Here is a 24,130-nt window from a genome sequence, read left to right on the forward strand (position 1 = left end):
TTGAAGAGACAAGTTCAGGAAGAAAACAATACACAGGATGGAAACAAAAAGCTTTCTTCTTTCTTCTGCATTGCATCTTCTTTGTCCTGTATTGCCAGAAGCATCTTAATTTAGTAAAACCAGATAAAACTGAAATTTCCTTCTTTGTTTTCCACAGGCTTTTAGAAATTGAAGCACGGTGAGGTCCTGCCCTGTGCTGTGCCAGAGTTGAAGACAGCTCTGTCCAAACACGTTTTTTTATCTTCCAAGTATTTTTATTAGTCTGATTTTCATCCTGAAGACCCTGTCACATCCTTAATGTAGCCTGTTAAGTAAGATTTGTGCCATCAGTAGCAGAAGGCTTTCCACTGACCCAGCACCACAGGGTCTCAGGGTGGCTCTGGGGACTGAGCTGGGTGTCCCTGTGACACAAGTGTCCCATAGCTAAGGGACTCAGCCTGGGCTCAGTGCTGGGGACACCCAAAAAACAGCAGCCCTGTGTGTGGCTGGGTGGGTGCTGAGCAGCTCTGCCACAGGCACTGGGGACCAGGAATGGGGCAGAGGAGGCAGAGGGGATGGAGATAGCTCTGGGGGGTGCCAAGGGTGAGGAGGAAGATCCTCACCATGAACATCATGCTCTTCCAAGGAAGACCTCAGGGTGCTGCCTCACAGCCTTCTCCCTGATTGTGCTTGAGGGAGCCTGAGCCCCTCAGCCCTGGGATGCAGAGGGATGCTGGCAGGGTGAGCATCACACCTTAGAGCACTTCATGTTAGGCACATATTTCTTCTTTAGGAATACAATTGCCCTGGCTTGCCTCTGTAATTGATGTCGAGTCTTCTTGAAAGGTAGTTCAGGTTTTGGGTGCAGACACCTCGCACTTGGCTAGATAAGGAATTTTGTTGGCTAAAAGCAGCAGCAGGTTGTTGTTACAAAATGGATGAACCACTCTAGAAGACAGACCGTAGGCTTTGTGCCACTGAAATAATTTGAAAAAAACTATTTGTTCCAGGATTACCGGACACGTGGAAATGTTTTCAGATGCTCGGTAAATGGGAAAGATATTTACACACCCTACAAAACTCAAAAATATAACCTAGAATAGAAATGCTTTCATGTGACTCATCTGCCCGGACACAGAGGGAAGCTTGAATGCGCAGAGCAGCCTGAAAGCAAACCATTGCCTGAGAAATGTATTGTCAGGGTGAGCTGAGCTCCCCGTGCAATATACTTGGCTCTGCCTGAATTGCAGATGTTCCCCCCAACAAATGTTCTAATAACCAGTTCTGCAGATGATATATATATATGTTTTGTGAGTGTTGGATTTCCTTTAGAAGTAAATCCATGGTGTGTTAGAGGATGAGGGAAGAAAGGGAAATATTCTTAACTTACCCCTTCTATCTTCCCCTGCTCTTGTGCTTAGGTAAACTTCAACTCAGTGACTCCTAAGAGGCCAGGGATGGGTATGGGACACCATATACAAACCTGGCACCTTTGAAAACCAAGCCTGAATTCTTGCCAATATTTAACAACAGTCTTGCACAAATGCTTTCAAGGCAGAATTGGATCCAGTGCTCCTGTGACAGGTTCAAGAAGAACCCTTCCTATGGTCCACAGGAGACAGCTCCCTCTTTTCTATTTGAGACTTCACCAATTTCTTTCACTGTATCATACAGCAGGGTATACAGAATGCCAAATGGATACCGTTGCTCTGCCTTGGTGCTTGCGGGCCTTTTTGCAGTGCTTGGGAATTTTGGAATAATTCACACCATCATTGCTCGGAGTTGATCGAATCTCGTGCTTCTTTTTATTCATTCAGTCAGTGAGGAAGGCTGAGCTCATCAGCTGAACAGGCAACCGAGATAAGACAGGTTTGGGCAAGAATTTTTATTGTTCTGAAGATTTAGTATTCAGACATTATAGACTTGAGTAAATTCTAATTGTGTTTCTAACTCTACATTTAATAAATGGACCATGGAGAAGGAAAAAAAAAAAAAAGGACTGTGAGCAGCGGGAGGAAAAACAGGAAATGAGGCCATGAATCAAATCTGGTCTTGGAAATGACAGTCAGGCTGGCTACTAATTCTGCTGCTCACTTGCAACTGATGTGAACCACACCAGTCAGATAAAAGTATATCGACATAAATAATCCCATATTAATATGACATAATATTAATATATTAAGCTTTGAAGCCCGCGGGCGAATCTGAGGGTCCTGAACTGCATGATGTGCGTTAACTAAATCAGCTTTGCCACAGCTTCCTGTGGATAGTGCTGCAAGGCAAGGAATCCGGGCTGCCCTCCGTGCAAATGCAGAGATCTCAGGGGTGATTAATATATAGTCCTAAGCCAATTCACAGTATGGAGCAGCCAATAGGGAAATAAATAATAATAAAATATCCCAGGCACTCCAGAATGGATCTCGAGGAAGTGGTGGTGATCTGCAGATGGCACTCACAACCTGGGGCTGTCTCAGACATAACTAAATCCAGCATCATTCCTGCAATGAATAAGATGAGTTGAAGTCAACTTTTTTTTTGCTCAGAAAATGAATAATAATTAATCATTATTCATCGATTGGGATGTTAACCTTGATGATTCAGGAAACCAAGCCATGCAGATACAATTCTCCCTGTGATACCAACTGGTAACTGCTGCTGATAGGGTGCTACTGAGCGTGTGGCTAAATTCAAGCATGCTCTTGTCTTAAACTAATGAGAACAACACACTGACCGTGAACAGTGAAACAATGATTGAAGCATCGATTCCGAGATGAGCCACGAACCTTCAGCCTCTGCAAGGACTGAAATGGAACTGAAAGGGAATGTGTTCTGCCCTTTGCATAACCAGGGCTTTTAAATGTGTTTGCAAAGCTCACTGAGAAGAATGTGATGGCTTAGCTTAATTTGCCCTGCAGCTATAACAGGTACGGAAAGCTGTGCCAATGGTATCAACAGAAGCAGGATTTGGCACACTGGGAATGCACAAAAGATCCATTATTTACTGATGAAATCTCATCTTATGGCAGAAGGCACCGTGGATTGTTACATCCAACAGGAAAGAGTAATTTTGATTTGGAGAGCTCGCAGACTTTGCTATTACGGTCATTGCTGATAGGAGTAACCTAGGTACTATCAAAATCCTTCCATGCTGAACATTTCGAAGCAATAGATTACCACCAAGGGATAACCACGTAAAGTCATACAGTACAACATGCTCACCGTGGCAGTGACCGAGCAGGATGATCCTCGGCAGAATAAAAACTCACAGCAGGTGTGCAATGAGCCTTTATATGTCACCTCCCCTATCAAGTGTTTTCGTGGCATTTTATAAGTCTTGAGACAAGAGTCTGAAATTTAATAGCGACTTGTTCCTGGGCTCATTAGGATTTATTTGTTTGTGAATGTCTGGCAGTGCTGTCCTTCACTACTCTGTGGCTTTACATTATAGCTAACACTTGAGAATCAAGTGGTACAAGAAATATCTCTACCACAAAGGAGTATGTCCAGGCAAGGACAAATCAAGACTGAACAACAGGATTGTTTTTTAATGAAGGATCAACTGTTTATAATCTGGCCATAAAAATGTCTGGGTTATGTAGAAAAGCACACGGCACCATAAGAAATGAATGTTTTTAACCTAATAAGATACTGCTTGTTTTTCAGATATATGATGAAATATTTGAAGTTTACCAGTTTGAGATGGATTTTTGGCTTACACAATTCAGAAATGGGTTCAGATCAAACAAGAATCAGCAGCAGTTAATGGGTTTGTATTGATTGCTATATTTTTATTTGCCATTTTGCATTATCTTTCTTGGTAGAAATGTGTTCTCTAGTAACCACTGAAGAGAACTGATACAGAAGACCAATGTTCTGCTTCTTTGGCACTGACTTACTGAATGACCTTGAGCATGCCACTTTATCATATGTACCTCAGCAAAGTTGTACTATGACTGAAGGTTAGGATGCAGGCATTTGAGGTAACACACATATCAAAAGAAGCCTGACTTAGCTGCACAGAACTCCTGTAGATGGATTAGCACTGTTGAGTAGTAACATAAATTATTCTGTGCTGAGCTTTTTTGATGTTTTGATTATAACTGCTGCCTGCACGAATTAGTTTAAACTATTTTTTTTTCTATGCCACATAACAGCTAAATCTGTATACCACACTGATAGACACTACGCTTAAAATAAGCATGTTATTCATGAGAACATATAAACATTTTTAAGTTATACACAGAAAAACTTCTTTTTCTATTTACAAGTTACTTCTGAGAGTTGCAAAATAAACATGAGTTTATTAGCCAGTTGTTAACAAAGGGTTTTTGGTCTACAAATGTGTTGTATGTTTTTCTAACATTATTTTGTAATACTTTTTTCATCCAGAAATGTCCTTGAAAGAGCTCTCAAATATGTTTGACAGATCACCAGAACAGCCTCTGACATATAGATAGCTCAGGCCTGCAGCAAAATCTTTCATTTCCACCTATTATAGGGGAGCCATAAATTCTGGGGTACCTCAGTCTGGCTTTTTCTACAGTGAGTGAACCCTATAGACACATTAAAATGACTCAAAGAAATTTTGAGATGTAATTCTACTCATTTGTTCTTTAAGAATGCTCCCCACCCCCGAGCCCCAATCTATGCATATGTTGCAGTGTTTGGTAATTCCAAGTCACACAAAACAATCAGGAAAACCCATAGTAGAAAATAGCTGTTGTTAAAATCGTAATTCCTAAGTACAAATCTATCTGCTCAGCAAGACAAGAGAATTTTCTTATAATTCTCAAAACAGAGGAGAGGGCAAATGTATTAGAAGAGCTCCATTCTGATTTGGAGAAGGGCACTTCCACAACAGTTATGCAGCTAACTGAATAAATACAATTTGACCCTCTAAAAACATTCCTGGTGCAGAAAGAAAAAATTCAATATCCTCAGCTAGCTGGTGCTCACACCGTGTCAAGACAGATAGATGCACGGTCCATTTATTCCCTTAGAAGTATAGAGTTACCAGGGTGTTGAATTTATAATACTGCCCCCTCACAGAAACTGGTTTAACATCTATAAAAACAGGCACAAACATTACGTCACGTACCTCAAGAGAACAGCTCATATGTCCTTGATATATTTTCAAGCAATTTTTATTATGTAGTGAAGTGGCTATCAGCCAATGCTTCAGCAAATATCTTAAGCCCCAAGGAAGGCAGATCCTGCTCAAATGTCGTCTGACAGACACTTTACATCCAAATAAAAATTGCTTGAAAATATATCAAGGGCATGTGAACAGTGCTGTTGATGCAACCGACATGATGTTTACATCTATTCAGAGCAATGAAATGAGTCAGTTGACATGAGCTGCAATAATCCATTGTGAGCAGCAGTCAACACATCGGGACAGATGTCTTGCAAGGGAGGGGAAGGGTTCAGGTCACTTTGGTAGAAATAGGATAGCCTTCCTCGAGCCAAGCAGAGGAAGGATTTTGAAGGGGAAAAAAAAAACACAGAGTTTTCAAATATTGTGGTTATTATTATTTGAATATTCTTGACCAGTGTCAAGAAGTCCCAGAAGAAGACAGGGGGTTTGTTGCACGTTATATCTTGGCTAATAACAAGGCGAAGTAGGTAAAATAAGTGAAGGGGACAGATGGCAGAAGAGGAAAAACAGTGTATATTCATATATTCCAGCTATGTAATGGTATTTCTTGTCTCATACCTAGGGACTCAGAGACGTCTCTGACACCACTGGGATCCAGAATGTGTTTCTTTTTCTATTTTTATCCACTAGAGAACACCTCTTTTCAGACCTCTGCGACTCTGACAATCAAGGTGAGCCATCAGACTCCCCCCACCTACAGAGCAGATTTTATCTGAAGTTACATCCCGATGCAGTTTATTTTGTGGGCTGAAAAGAGAATGTATTATGTGTTATCGACATTATTCACCTCTTGGGAAAGAGGCTACACAACCACAGGGGCAATGTGAAGGGTAATTTTATGGCGTTATAATGCGAAAAAGGGGCTGTGGTGTCAGCTCAGCCTCACATCCCCAGCACAGCCCTGAGGCACCAACCCCACAGGGGCCCGCTGAGGCGCCATTAGAGCGGCCTGGCTTTGGGAAGACACGCTCCTTTACGGCCCTGATAGAGGCTGTGAGGGCTCCAGAAAGCACCGAGAGGGCCCCAGCGGCATTTCTCCACACACTCAGCCCGGCCCCATAGTTAAAGGACAACTCCTCCAGCCCAGGGCTGCAGAGGACTACATTACCCAGCAGGCACTGCGCGGCAGCACCGCCCACCACCCGGCACCTCTTGGCGCTAAGCATCTTGGGAGTTGTAGTCCTTCCCCCTCGGGAAGTTTAAACCGAAAAAGTTTCCTCACTCTTTCCGGGTACCTCGCCCGCTCTTTCCCTGGTTTCCATGGCTACCCCCGCGCGGCCAATGGCGCGCGGGCTTGCAAGAGAGGAGGGCGGGGCGAGGCGAGCGGCGGGCCAACAAGGGGCGGCCTTGTTGCGGGGTGGGCTGGCAGCGGGCACGGGCAGTCTCCTTGGGGCCGTCCCCTGGGCTGCGGCCTGGTGGCAGAGGGGCCAAGATGGGCGGCGGCGGCAGCACCCGGCGGGTCACCTTCGAGGCGGATGAGAACGAGAACATCACGGTGGTGAAGGGCGTGCGGGTGAGAGCGGGGCTCCCCGGGCACCGGGGTCCTGTGAGGGGACATTGCGACCCGGCCTGGCTCGGCCCGGCCCGGCCCGGCCCTTCTCTCGTCACTGCTCCTTGGAGGTCGCTCCCCTCCCCCCCCCCCCCCGCCCCGTTAATGAGGGGTTTTGTTGCTTAGGGCGCTCAGGGGAACGGCTCTGCTTCCCCTCCGGGTAGTGAGAGGTTTGTCCTGGCTGCCTGGGTGCTCTGGCCCCTCTCTGGTTTCTTGAGGGTGGTGGGAGGGCTGGAGGAGCTGCTTGGAGTCCTTAGGGTTGGAAAAGGTCTCCAAGGTCATCTGGTTCGACCACCCCCCTACCATCAGTGTCACCCACTAAGCCATGTCCCCAAGCACCTTTCCTTGAACACCCCCAGGGATGGTGACCACCACCTCACTGGGCAACCCATCCCAATGCCCGACTGCTCTTTCTGAGCAGAAATGTCTCCTCATTTCCAACCTGAACCTTCCCTGGTGCAACTTGAGGCCATTCCCTCTGGTCCTATCACTTGTGAGAAGAGGCTGACCCCCAGCTCCCCACAGCTTCCTTTCAGGCAATTGTAGAGAGCAATAAGGTCTCCCCTGAGCCTCCTCTTCTCCAGATTAAACAACCCCAGTGCCCTCAGACGCTCCTCATAGGACTTGCTTCTGTCTCCCGTGGTCTCTGAGTCTCACAGCTCCTCCTGTCTCCTTGTTCTCTTACGCACAGCTTATTCAATGGTATCCCTGCCTATGGTAGTGGGTTGGAACTAGATGATCTTTGAGGTCCCTTCCATCCTGAGCCATTCTATGGCAATGCACCTACAGAAACATTCCTGTTTGTCCCTATTTAGGGCACGCTGTTACCCGTAATGTACCAAAAAGCTCCTGACACCACACCACAAAACCTTGCAGCACAGAAATTTTATCAGTGGCACAGCGCAGTTCCCAGCAGGAACAATAAGCAGCTGCCCTTTCTGTGAACAGAAACCTTACACTGGAGGAATTTTACACGTTCAGTGCACATTAGCCCACAAATGTTAGCAAAATTTTTCTAACACAGATTTCTACCAGTGAGAGACATCACGCTGCAGGGTTAGTAAAGAATTCTCTAATGAATATTAATTGTCATGGGTAGTCAAAAGTGTATTTTTATAGGGTTGATGTTTGAAGAAACCAAAAGGGAGTTCAGAGTTGGAAAATAAGAACTTCCATGTTATTCTTTTAACTTCTATTATTTTTTTTTTCCATGGGCTACAGTAGATCTGATACGGGCATGACTCGAATCCCCAGTTCAGGTCCCCATAATTAGTGCTAGAGCTTTAGGGCCTGCGTGTGTCAGTGTTAGGACAAGCTTAGTGGGTGACCTCCGTGCTGTGACCTGTATTGGGATGAAGCTCGTCTGAACCTGCCCAGCGTGCTGTTCCTCTGGTATCCAAATAACAGAGAAGGGCAAAAAAGCTGATCTGTTACAAGCAACGTGTGAAGGGGGGTAGTTTCCCTTCCTGTTCCCTTTATCCTCTATTTGGTCATAGCAGTTTCTTGTGGTACAAGAGCCAAAATAACCTTGTTCAGTCTCATTCTCTGCACTCAGAGATAAATGCTCGCTCCAAGAAGAAGAGGAAGGATGGTTGAAATAGTTTATTACGCATCGCTGATAACATTTTAGCTGCTGGTATATCTTATTTTGGGGCTTTGTGCTCTTTTATTTTTAAGTTTTACTTCATTTTTGTGGGGGGAGAGGGGTAACGGAGATGGAGGAAAGGTGCATTCTGACTCAGCTTGGGCTGGGGGTTGTATTTTTCAGCTCTCTGACAGCGTCATTGATCGTATGAAGGAACCTTCTTCACCCAGTGGAAGACAGCACCGATCATCCAGTGCAGGTACACCTGTATTTTCTGTGCTTTGTCGAGCAGAAGGAAGTTGAATGTGCCTTTCAGATCCTTGTGACAAACCCATTGCCATTTCACCGAGAGGATTTTTTTAACGTTAACTTTTGCTGGTCTATTTTTTCATTTTTTTCGGACAATAAAACGTGCATCACAACTGCTTATTACACTCGATTTTTTAAGTTGTTATCTCTAACTTATTATCTAAAGGCCTTTCTTTTCTAAAATTAGAAAAAAAGCAAATATGGAAGTAATGCGTTGAGTCCTGAAGTGAAAATTCTTGCGTATTTAATCAACGCTGAATTTTAGCACAGCGAGAGCTTCGCTTGAAATACGGTTAACCCAAAGATAAAAGAATGATGGCTTATTTCCCCATTATGGAACAGCGGAAACGAGTTGTGTGCAGTTTACACAGCTCGCTGGCTCAAAATGATGGCTTTCTTACTACTTTGTGTTTTCATTGCTGAGGTCTGTTCGAATGCATCGAGTGGGCTCTGTGCCAGGCAGGCGCTGGTCTAATTTAAAATAGTTCAGCAGAGTGAACATGACACAGCTACCGAAGGAGTGAAAACGAATGGCAGGGCTTGGAGCTCGTGATTTATGGCTGTTGACTGTGTGAAACCTGCAAGGTTCGAGGAAGGCTTCTTATCAGTGCTTCAGAAATATTCACGGTAACGATATTCCCAAAGATATTTGATATTCCAAACAAACAAAAAACCCACACCAAAATCCAGTCCTCCTGATGAGAACTGTGGCTACAGTGGGCCTTGTAGCAGGACCTGAAGGAGCAGAACATGTTTTTTTTTTTTTTCAACTGAAGCATAGAAAGGTTGTTTCCTGCTGCATGGCTGAAGATGTTTATGGTGTAGGTGGCTGTGTCTGAACTGGGTTTCCTCTGAGGTCCATGGGAAGAAAAAAGACATTGTGGGGGTTGATTCTTGTGGCTTACCTGCGAGTTGTACTTGAGGATGTGACAAATTGTGCTCCAGGAGTGCTGAGGCGAAGAGTTTAGTTGTCAGTGTCTAAGAGGGTCAGGTGAATCCACCCCAGAATGTTTCACAAATATTCCAGCTCCCAAGTGCTGCTGCCGAGGTTTGGCTTTCCCCTTTATGAAAGGGAAGACTGTGACACAGCCAAGACAAGGAAAATACCCGTGCTAAAATGTAGTTAAACAGGCTTGTGAACTTAGTTTGCCCCAAAAAACTGCCTAGAACTTGGTGCTTGCTTAAGTAAGGTTTAGATAGAGTAGGGCTGGCACCAACTGCCAGATTGTCCATCTTTTCTTGTTTAAATAGCATCTGACGATGTACGTGCGCTTTGGTGTGCTGAAGAAATTATTCTAGGTAAAAGAAATTATTCTAGCTACCTTTTCCTAGGTAAAGGATTTATATGAAACAGTACTTGTGCATGCTAGCTGCTTTTACGGTGGTGCTTGTTGCTTTTTCATCCATAAACCTGTGTTCTGGAAATAACCTTGTGAACATCAGCTGGGGTTTTGGGGTTGTAGGCACCGGAGACGAAGGCTGTGAATTCTCAAATTCTTTACTAATTCACAGTTTGCACGTATGGGCTTAGTGAATTGCTGAACCCTTTGCAAGCTCAGGAAAGGTTACGCGTATTTTTGCTCTTAAGAACTAGTAATTTAGGTGAAGTGCTTGTGTTTACACAGGATAATCGGGGTTATACGCCCGTTGCTCAAATGATTTGTATTTAGGAAGATTAAATTATACTTAAGTATGTGCTACCACACCACACATTCCTCTGTCATTGGATGTTTTCTGATGAAGAGTTGCAAACTTGTGAATTCCTTTGATACTGTAAGAGCAGCCAACCTGTTTGTTTTGTAGCTACATCTTAGCTTGTCAAGAGGCTGAATTTGGCTGATAAGGTGGCATTGTAGGAGCGGCATTCACATCAAAGTTAGTGCTCTTGATGACTTAACATTCAGCTTCTCTGCTGATGGCTCTGGGGGCTGGATCCCAGACCTGGAGACTCATTCTGTTGTGGTGTGCTTGGTGTTTTTTTCGTTAAGCCTCTTGCACTGAAAGCAAGAGACCTGTTTCCAGGCGGCTCCTCCCCTCCTGTGTGTGAATCTGGTGCTGGTGAATTGTTTTTGTGACAGGGTGGATCTCTCACTGCCTCTGAAGAGAGTTCTCCAAGGCTTGTGGTGTTTAGAGGCTGGTTCTGGCTTCTGGACCACCAGCTGGCTAACTTCAGAACTTGACAGTTTGTCAGCCTACATTTAAATCTCTGTACATTCTAGACAAATAATGCTTATCTACATTTAAAAAAAAAAGTCTGGAGGGAGAAACATTAAAGCTATTAAAAACAATCCTTTCCTTAAGCCTTTGATAGCTTCTGTTTGAGGAATAATGGATTAGATTACACGTGGAAGTGGGTATCTTGTTGCATGCTGATATACGATGTATTTATTGACTTCAATTTGGGGTGGGAAAATGAAATTGTATACAGTTAGAATGAAATCTGACATCTAAATACTGCATCTTAAAACATGCTGGCTTGCTTGGATCATTTTATGACTTTTGAGTAATATTAAACGCACTAAAATATTTAACAAGTGTAAAATCTTTAAAGCATGTCTCTAATTCATAAAGCAATATTGATGAAAAGTACTTTGGTCAGATGAGAGCTGCTTCTTTTTTGAGGGTATATTATACCTAAAGCTTTAGTTGTAGCAGACCAAGGGAATGGTTTAATTCATTTTAGCTTAGTGCATATCAGGAAGGCCAATAGTCTGTCGTGGAGGTGGGGGGAAGAACAAATGCTTAAGTTATCAAGTTTCTGCATCTCAGCCAGCTGTTCTTTTTTTCCTCTGCAGAAGCAGGTTACACTGGGGATACAAAGGATTTTTTTTTTTTAAACTGTGTTATTTATTATTGTTATGGTACTGTCCTCAGGAAACCAAATCAGTAGAGGACCTGTGTCACCCACTCCTGTATGAGACCTATTAGCAGTGAGGGGCTTACTGAGAAGCTGGCAACAGGCTCCTGGGGTTCATTGTATGAAGATGAGACTGCAGACATGAAAGCGGGAGAGGTTCAGGCTGGAAAAGAGGAAAAACTATGTCATGATGAGACCAATTAAGCATTGGTAGATGTAGTGCACTGCAATTACCAGTGTCATGTGCTCTGTCCATCCCTGGATGTCTTCAAGGTGTAAGTGGATAAACCTCTGACCAACCTGCTCTGATCTCTAGGCTGACCCTGCTTTGAGCAGAGCATTTGGCAAAATCACCTCCTGAGCCCTCTTCCAAGCCGAATGACTCTGTGGTCCTAAGGTTTGGAGGCAGGGTGTGAAAATAAGTTTTCTAATTGCAACCAAGCATTTTATTCTTTATAATGCAAGTGGGAGCCGTTGTGATCACCTGGGCAATGTGCAGCCCAGGAGAACGCAGCTGAGGACTTTTTTTTACTTGGGTCATTGCTTGTGATCTTTGTCCAGTTTTTAGGATTTCTTTTCCTTTTTATTTGAAGAATTAGAGCTCGTATATATTCTCATTACTCCTACTGACAGTACTAGTACGTCTGGAGAGTCAGATGCTGCATGAATAAAACTAGAACTGGAGTACCTCATGATAAATGTTGTGGGAGTCTCTGCTTTATTTCTTGTGACTTTGAATTGTTTTGGATTTGCACTTTTTATGAGTTTATGGAAGTTTACAGGGTTTTGCTGAATTTATGCTAGTTAAGCAAGAATCCTCTGCAATAAATCCTGCTAGTTCTGTGCCCTTTAATGTATTATTTTCATCCACTTTTTTGTTGCAGCAACACTTTTTCTCTATATAAATTGAAAGATGAAGTAAAGTGACATTTCTGTGACGCTATTTTGTAAAATTCCTCTTATTTTTGGAAAAGGAAAAACAAACAAAAAAACAATAACAAAGCTTTAGCAAGACATTTTGGTGCCTGGGCTGATTCCCTGCTTTTCGTCTTGCCGTGAGACACCTGTAGATCTCGGGATGTTCCTTTCAGCCAGTAACATGAGTTTGCAACCTTTCATCCTCCAGCAGCAACCAGGAGAGCATGGTCTCCATTTAGTAATGTTTATTTTGCCTTATTCTAAGGATAGATCTGGGTACTGTTTAGTAGAAGTTCTTAAACTTAACTGGCACTGAAAGCTTCTGTGAAATCAATCGAGTAGGAATCAGAGCCAACAAACAGAGCTGGTCTGTGGGCAGCTGGTAGCCTGGAAGGCCCTGATTTGGATCTACTAGAAACTGCTGTATTTGTAGGTTTGGTTTGATTTCTGACTGATTTCTACAAAAGAAGTTATTTGAAGGGGCTTAAAGAGGTTAGGGAGGGATACTTAAGACTTGGCTTTTGGTCTGGAAATCCTGGAAGCCTCTAAACTTGCCATCGTGGCAAGATTCTATTGCAAACAACATCCAGCAGTTTTATTAAGGGGCATCCTGCTGCCCTTGATGAGCTAAATGGCTGTATGGTGTAAAATATTGACATGCAGAGGGAACGTAGCTTCATCAGAACATCTTTGCTTCTGATACCCAGGCTATAGTCTGCTCAGCGCATGTATTTTTTGACGCATGATCTAAATCTGAGCAAGTTGATCTGGGTATTCTTACATGAGGCGCTGCAGCGCTCACTCCTGCTCTCGTGTGGCTTGCTGTATTGCCACTTAGTTGTCATGGAGTTTCTCGGAGATAACTTTATTTTCAGTGATGTCTATTGATATTCTTTGGGTTAAAGGTTCACTATTGATGGAAGTATTTTATTATCAAAAGGTGAAACGTCTTGTAACTCACTCGACTGCTAAAGATGCCTAACTTTTAGTGCTGTCACTCTAACAGCAAATCTTTACTCGAGCCTGACATTCATGTCACTGGATTGCAGGAGTATAGGGAATCTGGAATTATGCATGGGAGATGAAGTAAGTTTTGCATAAATTAAAGTTCTCACTGTCTGTGTGACATGCAAGGTGTTCTGCGAATGCTTTCGGATGACTGGGTACGTCCTTGTAAAATTGAACTAAAATTAGAAGGAAAAACTATCAACTAATGCAGCTGGCACTTCTGGTTTCCTTTTTGCCCATGGAAATTGGACAGGAGAGCTGTGGGAGGGCTTAGCTCACTCTGCATCCTGAAAGTACAGCATGAACCTGATCAGAAAGGTGGCACATAATTGAGGGAGGGTTGGATAGACATGATAGAGTGTTAGAGAGTAGGGGAAAAATCCTAATGGAATTGTTTAAAAGGCTTGGATTGTTGAATGCGGAAAAGTTACACAATTGTACACCTAGAGCCTTACAAATGCTGGTCTTGGTAATGAACAGAATTTTTTAAGGTGGGAATGCAAAAGCCTGTCTGTGCTCAGAGTACTCATGTCCTATACTCTCCGTGTTTGTTCAATTCAAACATGTTTTGATTCTTCACTGAAATACTTCGAGATTTCATTGTGGCTGTGCCTTTGGGCTGCCTGATGTAATTGTGTTGTGCATGCTGATAAAGGTGGGGAACAGCAGACTTCTCAAGTGCCTAAAGGTAGAGCAAGAAGGAATGGCAGGAGCTGTTGGAACTTCTCAAGCAAATTTCAGATATTTCAAGGTATGATCTTACAGTTAACCCCATCTAATGGTCTCGTGTCTCATCCTATAAGGTGGTGTGCAGGGATTTAAGCCATCATGAAATGCCTTCAAGAAGAGTTTAGTGCTGGTTCAGCTCCCTGAATTGAACCTCGTGTGCTCTGAGAAGCACCTGCAGGAGAAGCAGGAGCATGTGCAGGACCAGCAGCCTCACTCTTCCTTCTTGGTGTGACAGCTGGCTTTTGGAACAGCTTTGCAAATCTTGTCAAACTTGGGTTTCTTTCCTAAATCAGCTGCTTAAGCAACTTCATCACTGGTGGTTTAAGTGTAAGTGCCCGTGGGAGGAAACAAGCATGAGCACGCCTCTGGGAAATACACCATAAGTTTAGGGAAAAGCAGGACAGAGGTGATTTGTAGCACAGGTCATATGGAAATATGACGTAGAAATTCTTAGAATGTCATTATTGAGTTGCACAGACATTATAATTGCTTTATTCAGTACAACGGTCCTTATATCTTCAGGTATTCAGTTTGATGGTGTTATCTCAGAAGGACACTTAGTCCATTGCATTATCGTCCAAAAAATGGTTTGGATTACTTTCTTTTCAATAAAATAGGTTGCGTTGCTTTTCATTGAAACAATCCTCAACTTTTCATAGACTAGATTTGTATTTTTTTTTTCCTGAATACTGAAATAATATGCAGTTCAAGGGAGGATTCATGTTTTAAAATCAAAAAATAACCTTTACTGGTAAATTAATAATAACAATTTAAAAACAGCCAAACAAAACCCGACCAAGCCCCTAAAAAGCCTTGTTCCTCCCTCAGTATTGAAGTGGACTGCATGAAATGTCTGCACTGAAATGTGCCCCAAGAAATGGCATTTGTGCTAGTATTAGCCCAGAGTTTGTCATGGTGCAAATTTGGATTAAGTTTGTGCTTGCAGTTGGAAGGATTGGCCGAAGGGAGAAGGTTTCTCTTTGCATCTCTCTTTCTCTCCCTGTTCCTTTGCTTCTCTCACTGTAACGTAACAATCATGTTTAAGTTTGTATGGAAAAAGTGGTCCATGTGTGGGAGGCGTTTATGGCTGGAATTGAAGTAATTGATTCCCATCCCCCTTTCTCCGTCTGCTCCTGCTATTGCTCTATTTGTTGTTGCTCAGAGTTGTAAAGGGAGCTAAAGAAACAAATTCTGCAGCTTTCAGGGGTTCTGCAAATGGAAGAATTGAATTTTTGAGAGCTTGTGGAATTGAGTTTTTTTTTCCTTCTTGTCTCCTACACGCAGGTCGGAGTGAGAAAGCAAATACATCGCATGGATATTGTCAGGTTTCAGGTGGACAGCTGATTGATGTAATTAGGGGATCTCATTTTAAAACCGATAGAGAACTTTTGATATTCCACGTGAAATTTAAGGAAAGAGCAGTCTGTCAAATCCTGTCCTACTTGGAAGCAGAATTAACTAGGTCTTAGGCTGAGTTAGATCCATTTGATGATAGCCAGCTTCTTTTTTTCCTCTTAGAAGTGGTTTTGTGTGTGTGCATCTCTTAGCAGATAGGCAGAATTTTGCTTTCAATGGCACTCATTGAGAAGTGTCATTTTTGTTTCCATATATTCTTCGAAACAGGTAATTCTTATGTACCACGTACTGTGGGCTTTTTTTGGTCTCAAGTGGGTTTGTCAAAATTAAATTTCATGCTATTCTGCTTTAGGCTGCGTGTGCTCTATTAGGGTTTACTGAGTGCAGATGTTTGCTCTAAAAATCTTTGAGTAGTTGCGCGGTGCACACATAAAGCAATTTTTGTCGTAGCTGGTATAACAAGCATAGCCAAAGAATTTGCTTAGGAACAGCTTCGAAGTTAGAACTGGTTGCTTTTTGATGTGGAAGCCCGAGATTTGTGCGTTCTCAAACACAGTCTTCTAGTAGGTAGGGGAAAATCAGGCTTAAAGACAACTATTAGTTGTGGCGTGGGATTCTGGTATTAATTTCTAGTACTGCAACAAGGTGAATTAAGAAAGCCAGTGAAATTTTTCCTAAAGACATAGGAAAAAAATAACGTGGGAAAAAGATTGTAGGCATTTTATGGAGCTCTTTGCCAAATGCATGTAGTAATGAATTTGAAGGACTAAATGCTTTTGCCTTTATGCGTGGAGTTGTTGCCATTGCCTTTTACTAGCACTGAATGGTTTTGTAGTTAAATCCTGGCAAAGTTTTAGACCTCTGAGCTTAGACGGTTGGAGCCTAGCCTTAGGCTAAGCTTCTGGAAAATGCAGCCAGAATCCATCGTATGGTTACGAGGCAGGTTTGGAAAGAGACAGAAATCGCAGTTCATGTACGCTGAAGTTCTTGGTTCCTACTGAGAGTTAAACGTGCTGGAGATTGCCGGCAGTGGATGTGCTCTGAACAATTGGATCTTTCCTGTGAAATTTCAGCTTTTGACTTCTCTAGTCCGTGCTGTGTCTAGGCACCGGAACAAAACGCAGCTCTTTCTCCTTTGTCCTTCGGAGACCTTCCTGGGATTATAGGTCGAAAAGTCCAGATAGCTGGCTGAGATAAAGGGGTATGTAATTTAAAGGACGGTTAGAATGAAAGTCATTTGAAGCAGCTTGAATAGTTCTGCTGTCTTAAAGAATACAATCAAAAATATTGATGGTTTTAATGAAGGAAAGCTGATAAGTAAATGGGAATTGTTTGCCTGGACCAGTGTTTGGATTGATAGCACTGTGCAAGGAAATTGTCATCCTGCCATAGAACATCCTCTCCAGTCTGAGAGTAAAATGTGTTCTTATCCAAGTTCTCTCTCTGCTGACTACAAAAATCACTAAAATGTCACTAAAATGAAGTGAGTGGGGACTGCTATGAGGGAAGAATATTTCCAAATAGTTCTAAACCAAGCCTCCAATGAACTGGTAAGAGACCATTTCCAATCACACACAGTGGGAGGGGGTTCTAAGTACACTTTTTTTTTCTCTTCTTAGCATTATTTAAAAACACCACTTGTTAGGTGTAATGTTCCTCAGAGGTCTTGTTATCCTGCTGAAGCAATAAAACTCTGTGGGTTTAATAAATAATGCTACTTCTCTTTCCATCATGCTTTACGTACAGGTAAGGGAATCTTCAGTGTGGGATTAAAGAATGCTTTGGAGGGATGGTTTATCACATTAAGATGAAAAGAAAAGCCTTGTTTTATTCCTTCATCTTCAGGCTGCAACCAAGTGTTACTAAACCTCTTCATCACTTGTCAGATCAGACAGGTTAAGTATATTGTAAAGTGCTGCTTCCTGAAAGGTTTCTACCGCTTGTTTTTTTAGTTAAACAGGAGGTAACCGCTCAGTCTCTTTTCTTCATGTTCCCTCCTACCTCGGGGAACCATTATGCAGCTTCAGCTCCTGCTACAATTTTATTTTTTCCCGAGACTTTTGCACGTTTGCATGTACACCAAATTCCTCCATTTTTAAATGATCTCATGTGCAGATCTACTAGTGAAGTTTTGAGGAACACCAGCCTGGAAATCACAGTTTTCAGGTATTACTACCTGTTGGTTGAAGTCTAAATTTAAAAGCCAGAGACGGGACATTCTTCTCTTCGCCCTCGAGGTTTGTTGTATATCTGTTGCAACAGATCTGCATCTGTGTATTTGTTGTAACACCTGACAGTGCTTCTTGAAGCCAATTTTATTGGCTTCTCAATTTTAGCTTCATAACATTTGATTTCCCCTACTGTTAATCATCTGAAAAATAAGCATCTAGCCTAAGCTAGTCATTTAGACTAGGGGTGAGATTTTGTGGTTCATCCAAGATGATTTTTTTTTTTTTTCCTTTTTTTTTTTTTTTTCTTTTCTCTGGTGAGAAGGGAACAGCTTAAAAGAAAGGAAAGGACTCGTTTATCCCTGTTGTTACCAAGTGGCATTGCTCAACAGGCAGAGATGGGGCTGGATATTCTGAAAATTAAGCAGAAAAAGTAATAGCTGCAGCCATCAGAATTATAGAAGCGGTGATTATTGTGTAAGAGTGGCTTTAATGCTACCCAGAAACCTAAGGAAACTGATTTTTGAAGAAGCAGCACTGGATGTTGCCATCGTGTCTCATGGTCAGTAAAGTTTTGACTGAGGACCAACCTGGTTTTATGCTAGGCTGTTGAAGAGGGGACTGAACACCAGCTCCTTTTAATCTGCACTGGCATTTGCAGAGGAGGAGATAGAGCGATTTACTCAAGGAAAAAGTGAGCCTCATGTTCCTGGATTAACGGGAAGCATCTGCTGACCAGCTACTCTTTGTCCTTAGGTTTTTCATTTCTGACCTTTTGCCTGGCAGAACAGCCTTTTATTTATTTTTCCTCCCCTCTAACTTTTATTAAATTCCTGCCCTGTCTTTCTGGGATCTGAAAAGCTCCTAGCTGGTGAGTTTGCTCTTTCATACTGGGCTAACCAGTGCTTGGTGACCAACAAAGGCAGCTCGATCTAGAATGGGACCCCATCTGCTTGTTTTTTGGCACTGCTGCTGTTTGCTGCGCCCTTCTGTAGGGTCTTGGTTTTCCTTCCAGCTAACAACTTCCTCCATTAAAAAGCTATCAGCGGTGGAGGCGGTACATCAATTTAGAGACCAGTCATTTAGAAAAGTTTGTCTTGTTGCTGTATCTCATTAACACTGACATTTCTCATAATGAGTAGATTATGACTGCAAGGATTTTAAACATTTCAGCATTTTTTCCTTTTGTGATCGGTTCTGAGTAATGAAAATAGTTATAAATGTCATGGCTTTGTCTTTAATTTTCATTTCTTATTACGAGCAGTGATGTGGTGCAAAATGTTGGGTTGAAGATACTTCAGCTCCCACATTTCAGAATTAATAATACCATAGCTGTCTGATGGTTAAATATAAAGCCAGTTTGGTTGAAGCTGGAGGAAGACACACTACAGTGCTTTGTAGGGAACTAAACAGAAACAAATCCTTGCTCCTGTGCACAACCTGAGCGCCCTCCATACTTCTGTAGTGCATAGACTTGACATGATAGCTATTACTAATCTGACTTCTCATGCCCTCTCATTGATGTTACATGAAATAAGTGTTCTGTCACTTTTTGTTATTAAAGCTTGTGTTTCAGACTATTTTTCAGACTAAACATGCTGCTGTGTGGGATGTAGGAAACAGGAAACATTACCCTTGAGACCTAAGAAGGTACTTAGACGCTTGGTACTTCTACGCTTCCTTTTGTGAGTCAGTGATTCTGATCTGTAGGACCTGGTTACAAACGCTGATTAAAGGTCCTCGTGCTTCAGATTTGGATTTAGATTCTTTCTAAATCCTAGCAATCATCATCAGATTCTGGTTTCATCTTAGACAGAGTGCTGTATCTGAGCTGAATAAACAAATTCTGGAATTACTGTTTTCTTTACGCTGATACAAAACATCTTTGTATCAGCCTGTTGCAACTTGAATGAATCAACTGGAGATTAAGTTTGAGAGCGCCACAACAGCTGTTAAAGATCCACTTATTTATCACTGCAGGCTTCTCTTTGTACCTAATTTTAAGTGAAGTGATTGCTTTCAGACTTTGTGCACAGTTTCGGCGCCCATGTCATTGATAAATAAAATCATGACTCGATGTGGAGATGGTTCCACTTTTTTTTTTCCTGAGTAGTCAGCTTCTGGAAAATTTTCCTGCTCTTTAAAGTTTAGTGATAAATGCTAGATTGCTTTAATTGCACAGAGCAGAAGTTTGGCATCTTGATTTATTTTTGCACGCAGCTCCGACCACTGAGAAATTAGGTTAACTGGATCAGCAGATGTATTGATGAATGTTATCTCTGGGCGAAATGCTTTTCCTTTTTTTTTCCCCTCTCCTTTCATTAACCTTTACAGGTGAAGACCTACTTTTTCTGCAGCGTGATGGCCATAAGGCCTCTTATATAACTTGTTTTTATCCTCCCTCTTTCCCACAATAACTTTCAAGGTTGTGAACCAGTTTTATCCAAACTTGACAGAGAGGTAAACTTCTTGAGGGTGATTAACTTCTGTGCGTGTTTTCTGAGCATTTACAAATGGGTGACAAGTGGTACTGTCAGAGTATTTCCTGATAAGATGTCCTGATCAGCATTACATATCATAGATTGTCTTCCCACTGCTGAACAGATTTGCAAAATGAAGATAACTACCACGGTTTCCCACAAGCAGCACGTTGTGACTTGCTTTGTTTGACCATCAAGCCTTTTGTTGTGCTCCTAGAAATTTCCTCAAGAGGACACGTTCAGGACAGATGCTTCTTAATGAGTGATGTTGATCTGTGGTACAGCTGCTGCAATGAAGATCTCTCTTATCAGCAAACAGCCCTACCTCACAAATAGCCTTTTTCTTTCACTAGTTTAATTATAGATTTCCTTCTGAATCCCTTATCCCTTTTCTTCCACCTTATCAGTGCTTTGAAATTTCTTTTTCATTTATTCATCTTTTTTTCTACTCTTTTTGTTTTTTTTTCTTTTGGAGGTCTTTAAAAATGCGTAGGTGTAGAGCTTGGTGACATGGTTTAATGGAGGCCTTGGCAGTGCTAGGTTAAAGGCTACCAGATGATGTTAGAGGTCTTTTCCAACCTGATGCTATGATCTGTGATCTTTCATCCTGCATCTCGCTGGCCTTCTTCTCTTGCCCCTTCCCTTCAAAAGGAGTAGTCTCCTTGGCTGGGGTGGGAAGGGGAACTCTGCTGGGTTCACGGATGTGGAACCCTGTCTGGAAAAATTCAGAGCATCACTGGCGAGAAGGGAAAGATGTTTTGGTGCTAGGGATGAGCTTGGAGATGAGGCTTAGAGATGATGTGAAATGGAGGCTTGCTGATCTATAATGAAAGGCAGAGGCAGGGAAATCCTGGGGAGTGGCAAGGCTGCAGAAAAGCCTGGGCACCAGTCAGCTGGGGGGGTTAAGAGAGTATGGGTAAAGATGAAGGGGTGAGATCCTCCTTTTTGGACGGCCACAGAGTCTGGTGCTGCTCTTGGTGTGCTCTCTGATGTTCTGCTGTCACACGCATTTGAAATTCAGAAGCTGAAGGAACAAACTGGGTGCAGGAAGATGCCAGTCTTCAAAACCAGCAGTGGGGTAGGGCAAACAAGCAGTTGCTTGCTCTGCTCTGTACCAAAATTCAGAGGTGACTTGTTAAATTTGATGTCTGGTGGTAGCTTTAGGTAACAGTAGCTGCAAGTTAGTGATGGGTGATGGTATCAGTACAGGGGGGTCACTTGGAACCAGTTTTATGGCACTGCTTACTGTGTGACCCCTCAGGAGTCTGGGGGAATCTGTGAATTACGATCTAATACAAGACAGGAGGCCAAAGTCTCCTATAACGCTGCATCTGGTGAGTGAATACAGGCGTGCTGATGGGCAGTCAGTGTGTGTGGAGCCTTAGACGAGCCACAGAATTCATCTTCATGGTTCAAATGGTATGGTGACATTAAAGAAGGTAGGGTTGTTGTATATATAAGAGGAATAGAACCTAAATGCATAAGAAGCCATGGCATCATTAATTTAGTTACTTGTGGAACAGAAAATACTGTTGGTTTTAAATTTTGCAAACCAGAGAGAATTTCCTTTGGCATTTGGAGCTGTGAATGTGCAGCCAGATTTAGAAATCGAGTAAGCAACAGTGAAGGGGTTGGAGGTCAGAAGGCTGATGAAGCAGCAGCATCATGGAGTTGTATCCTTCAGCAAATATTGGTTGGTGGTTATCTTTCCTTTGTTTGCCTTGTCCTCTTTCTCCTCATCAATTGTTCAGATTGGTTTGGTTTGGAATCTCTTTGTGGCTGCTACAAGAAGACAGACTATGACAGGGCGTGTTAAGGTCATTGGAAGTTACCAATACAGGAGTGTAAATGGAACACAAAAATACAGGGAACGTGCCACGTTTAGGTTGGAAAGCTAAATGAATATAAATTTATATCTTGCAGACATTTATTTGGAGAAGAAAAATTTGGTTTCTTATTGATATAAATAGTCACTTGCCCTGTGTATATGGGATGCACAACAACAGAAAATAACATCAAGCTTTCTTTATCCTGTTATGTATCCATGCTAACTCATCTTGTTCACTCACTGAAAGTCATCACTTAACCTTGTTTCGGCAGCAGTGCCCATTCCCAGCTCTTTGACCCACACAGATATAAACACAGGGGCTCCCCTGCCCCCCAAACAGCTGACATGTGGACATTTGACAATAAAATCCCATACCTGGAGCTACTGGGAACCGACAGCGAGGAATGTGAAATATTCTCGACAGCAGGCTTTTTGTCTGAGTGATGAGTGGCTTTGTGAAGCTTGTTGAAAGCAAGAGCAATCCAGAGCTGGAATTGGGGAAAATGGACTTTGCAGTGCCACGGATAGCGTGCAATCAAAGCTGGAGAGCCTTCCTAAAGGAGCTGGCAGCAGATGGACTGAGCATCACAATTTGCTGTTTGTGTAGCCTTGTCGATACAGAGAGTCCTATTTGGGAGAGCTGCCCTGTGCAATATTCGAACTAATCCTTTGCAATTAGTTTGCTAAATGTAAAACTAAAGAATTGTTTTAGTTTAGAAACCTTTAAACTGTTACACATAGGAACACTTGATAGTGCGCTGTCCCAGGTAGAGGTAGAAAGTATGATGTGAAATAAATTTTTGATAGCAGGTGTTTTATTTCCCCAGCCTGCTCAAGTGAGAATTCAGCTGAGGCCGACTCTCACAGCTTCTCTATCATGGACTCGATTGCATCTTATTACTTCTATGAAGCGAGATTTTTTTTATATATAAGTTCCTTTGACGTTATCTGGATTCTGTACCACTTAAGCCATCATCTTCTAGTTTATTCTTTGTATGATAACAGAACTTGTGGGTTCTGTTGTGCAAGTTTTGTAATATTAGAATTATATTCAGACAGCATTGAGTTTTACTGAAGAGGATCAGAATATCTTCAAGACAGGGAATTTCTTATGTCAAGTGGACATTTTTTTTGCAAATTATTCAAGGTTTGTATAGGAAAACTGTAAGCACAAACATCTGCTGACAGATTTTTTTGGGGTTCACTCTACAGCACTGAAATACTTGTAGGACATACATATGTATATGTATATATAGTACATACACATACATATTCCTATATATATATATATTTGAATAATCATAAAGTCTGATGGAAGAACTGCAGCACTGCAGTTTTAACCATGCTATGAGCACATCTGTCTGTTCTGCCACCACGATCATTGCCACTCGGTCTGAACTGAGTTTGGGGAGAATTCAAGGAGTTTTCTGTGTGATGTGAAACCCCAGGTGGAGAACCAGACACACATCTCGTGGTGGTAGAGCAGCAACGAGCAGAAGGGTGCTGTGTGTGCAGGCTGTGTGCTGCCACGCGATAGCCCGCTTTCCTGTGCTCAATTTCTCCTTTGTGTGTCAGTTCAAAGATTTAATTTTTGCCTTGGGATTTTGTGATTTTAAATTCCTGGCTTTCTGTGGTTTGGATACATCCATTTTTTATTTGATTTTTCATTTGGTTTATTAGAAAGCAACCCTGAACCTGTTAGAAGTAATGGAAATTCTCTTTTTTTTTTCTCCCCATTACAGAATGAATCTCAGGAATGAGTTATTGTTAAAGCTGTGAAGCACAGGCAGGTAGAGTCCAATTCAAAGAAATGCGAGGCAAAGCCTGGTAATCCCCCTCCCTCTTGTTTTTCCAGACCCCCTTTATAAGTTCATATTAATTCAGTGTTGAAATTCACAGCTGAAGTTACAGCAGTAGTGGGATACTGAGGAGAAGATGTTCCAAATATAATATAACTATCTTTGCTTTCTTATTTCTAGCTTGTGTATCAGCTTATTGCTAATTTAAATTAGTATAAATTGATTGATACCCACATTTACATTGTAAAATAGACATGGTAATATATGCAAGAGTGCCTTTGGAAAGTAAAATAGTAAATAATTTCAAATTATGCACACTTAATTGCATTGTTTTTGTATTTAATTATCTGATGAGCTTGCTTAAGTATCGCTGCACATTACCAATATTTATCGGTTAACACCAAATC

At 42.2% G+C, this 24,130-nt stretch overlaps 1 protein-coding gene across 2 annotated transcripts in view; it reads left to right on the forward strand.

The window, feature by feature from the left end:
- Positions 1-6,470: 6,470 nt before the first annotated feature.
- CHCHD3 (coiled-coil-helix-coiled-coil-helix domain containing 3) overlaps positions 6,471-24,130 on the forward strand; it is a 148,353-nt gene continuing 130,693 nt past the window's right edge. For both annotated transcript variants that reach the window (XM_027461240.3, XM_027461251.3), the window contains exons 1-2: positions 6,471-6,650; positions 8,455-8,530. In XM_027461240.3, the coding sequence (XP_027317041.1) occupies positions 6,570-6,650; positions 8,455-8,530 (157 nt within the window). In that variant the 5' untranslated portion in view covers positions 6,471-6,569. The remainder of the gene's footprint in view (positions 6,651-8,454; positions 8,531-24,130) is intronic.

This window comes from Anas platyrhynchos, chromosome 1, assembly GCF_047663525.1.
Source record: "Anas platyrhynchos isolate ZD024472 breed Pekin duck chromosome 1, IASCAAS_PekinDuck_T2T, whole genome shotgun sequence".
Lineage (NCBI taxonomy): Eukaryota > Metazoa > Chordata > Aves > Anseriformes > Anatidae > Anas > Anas platyrhynchos.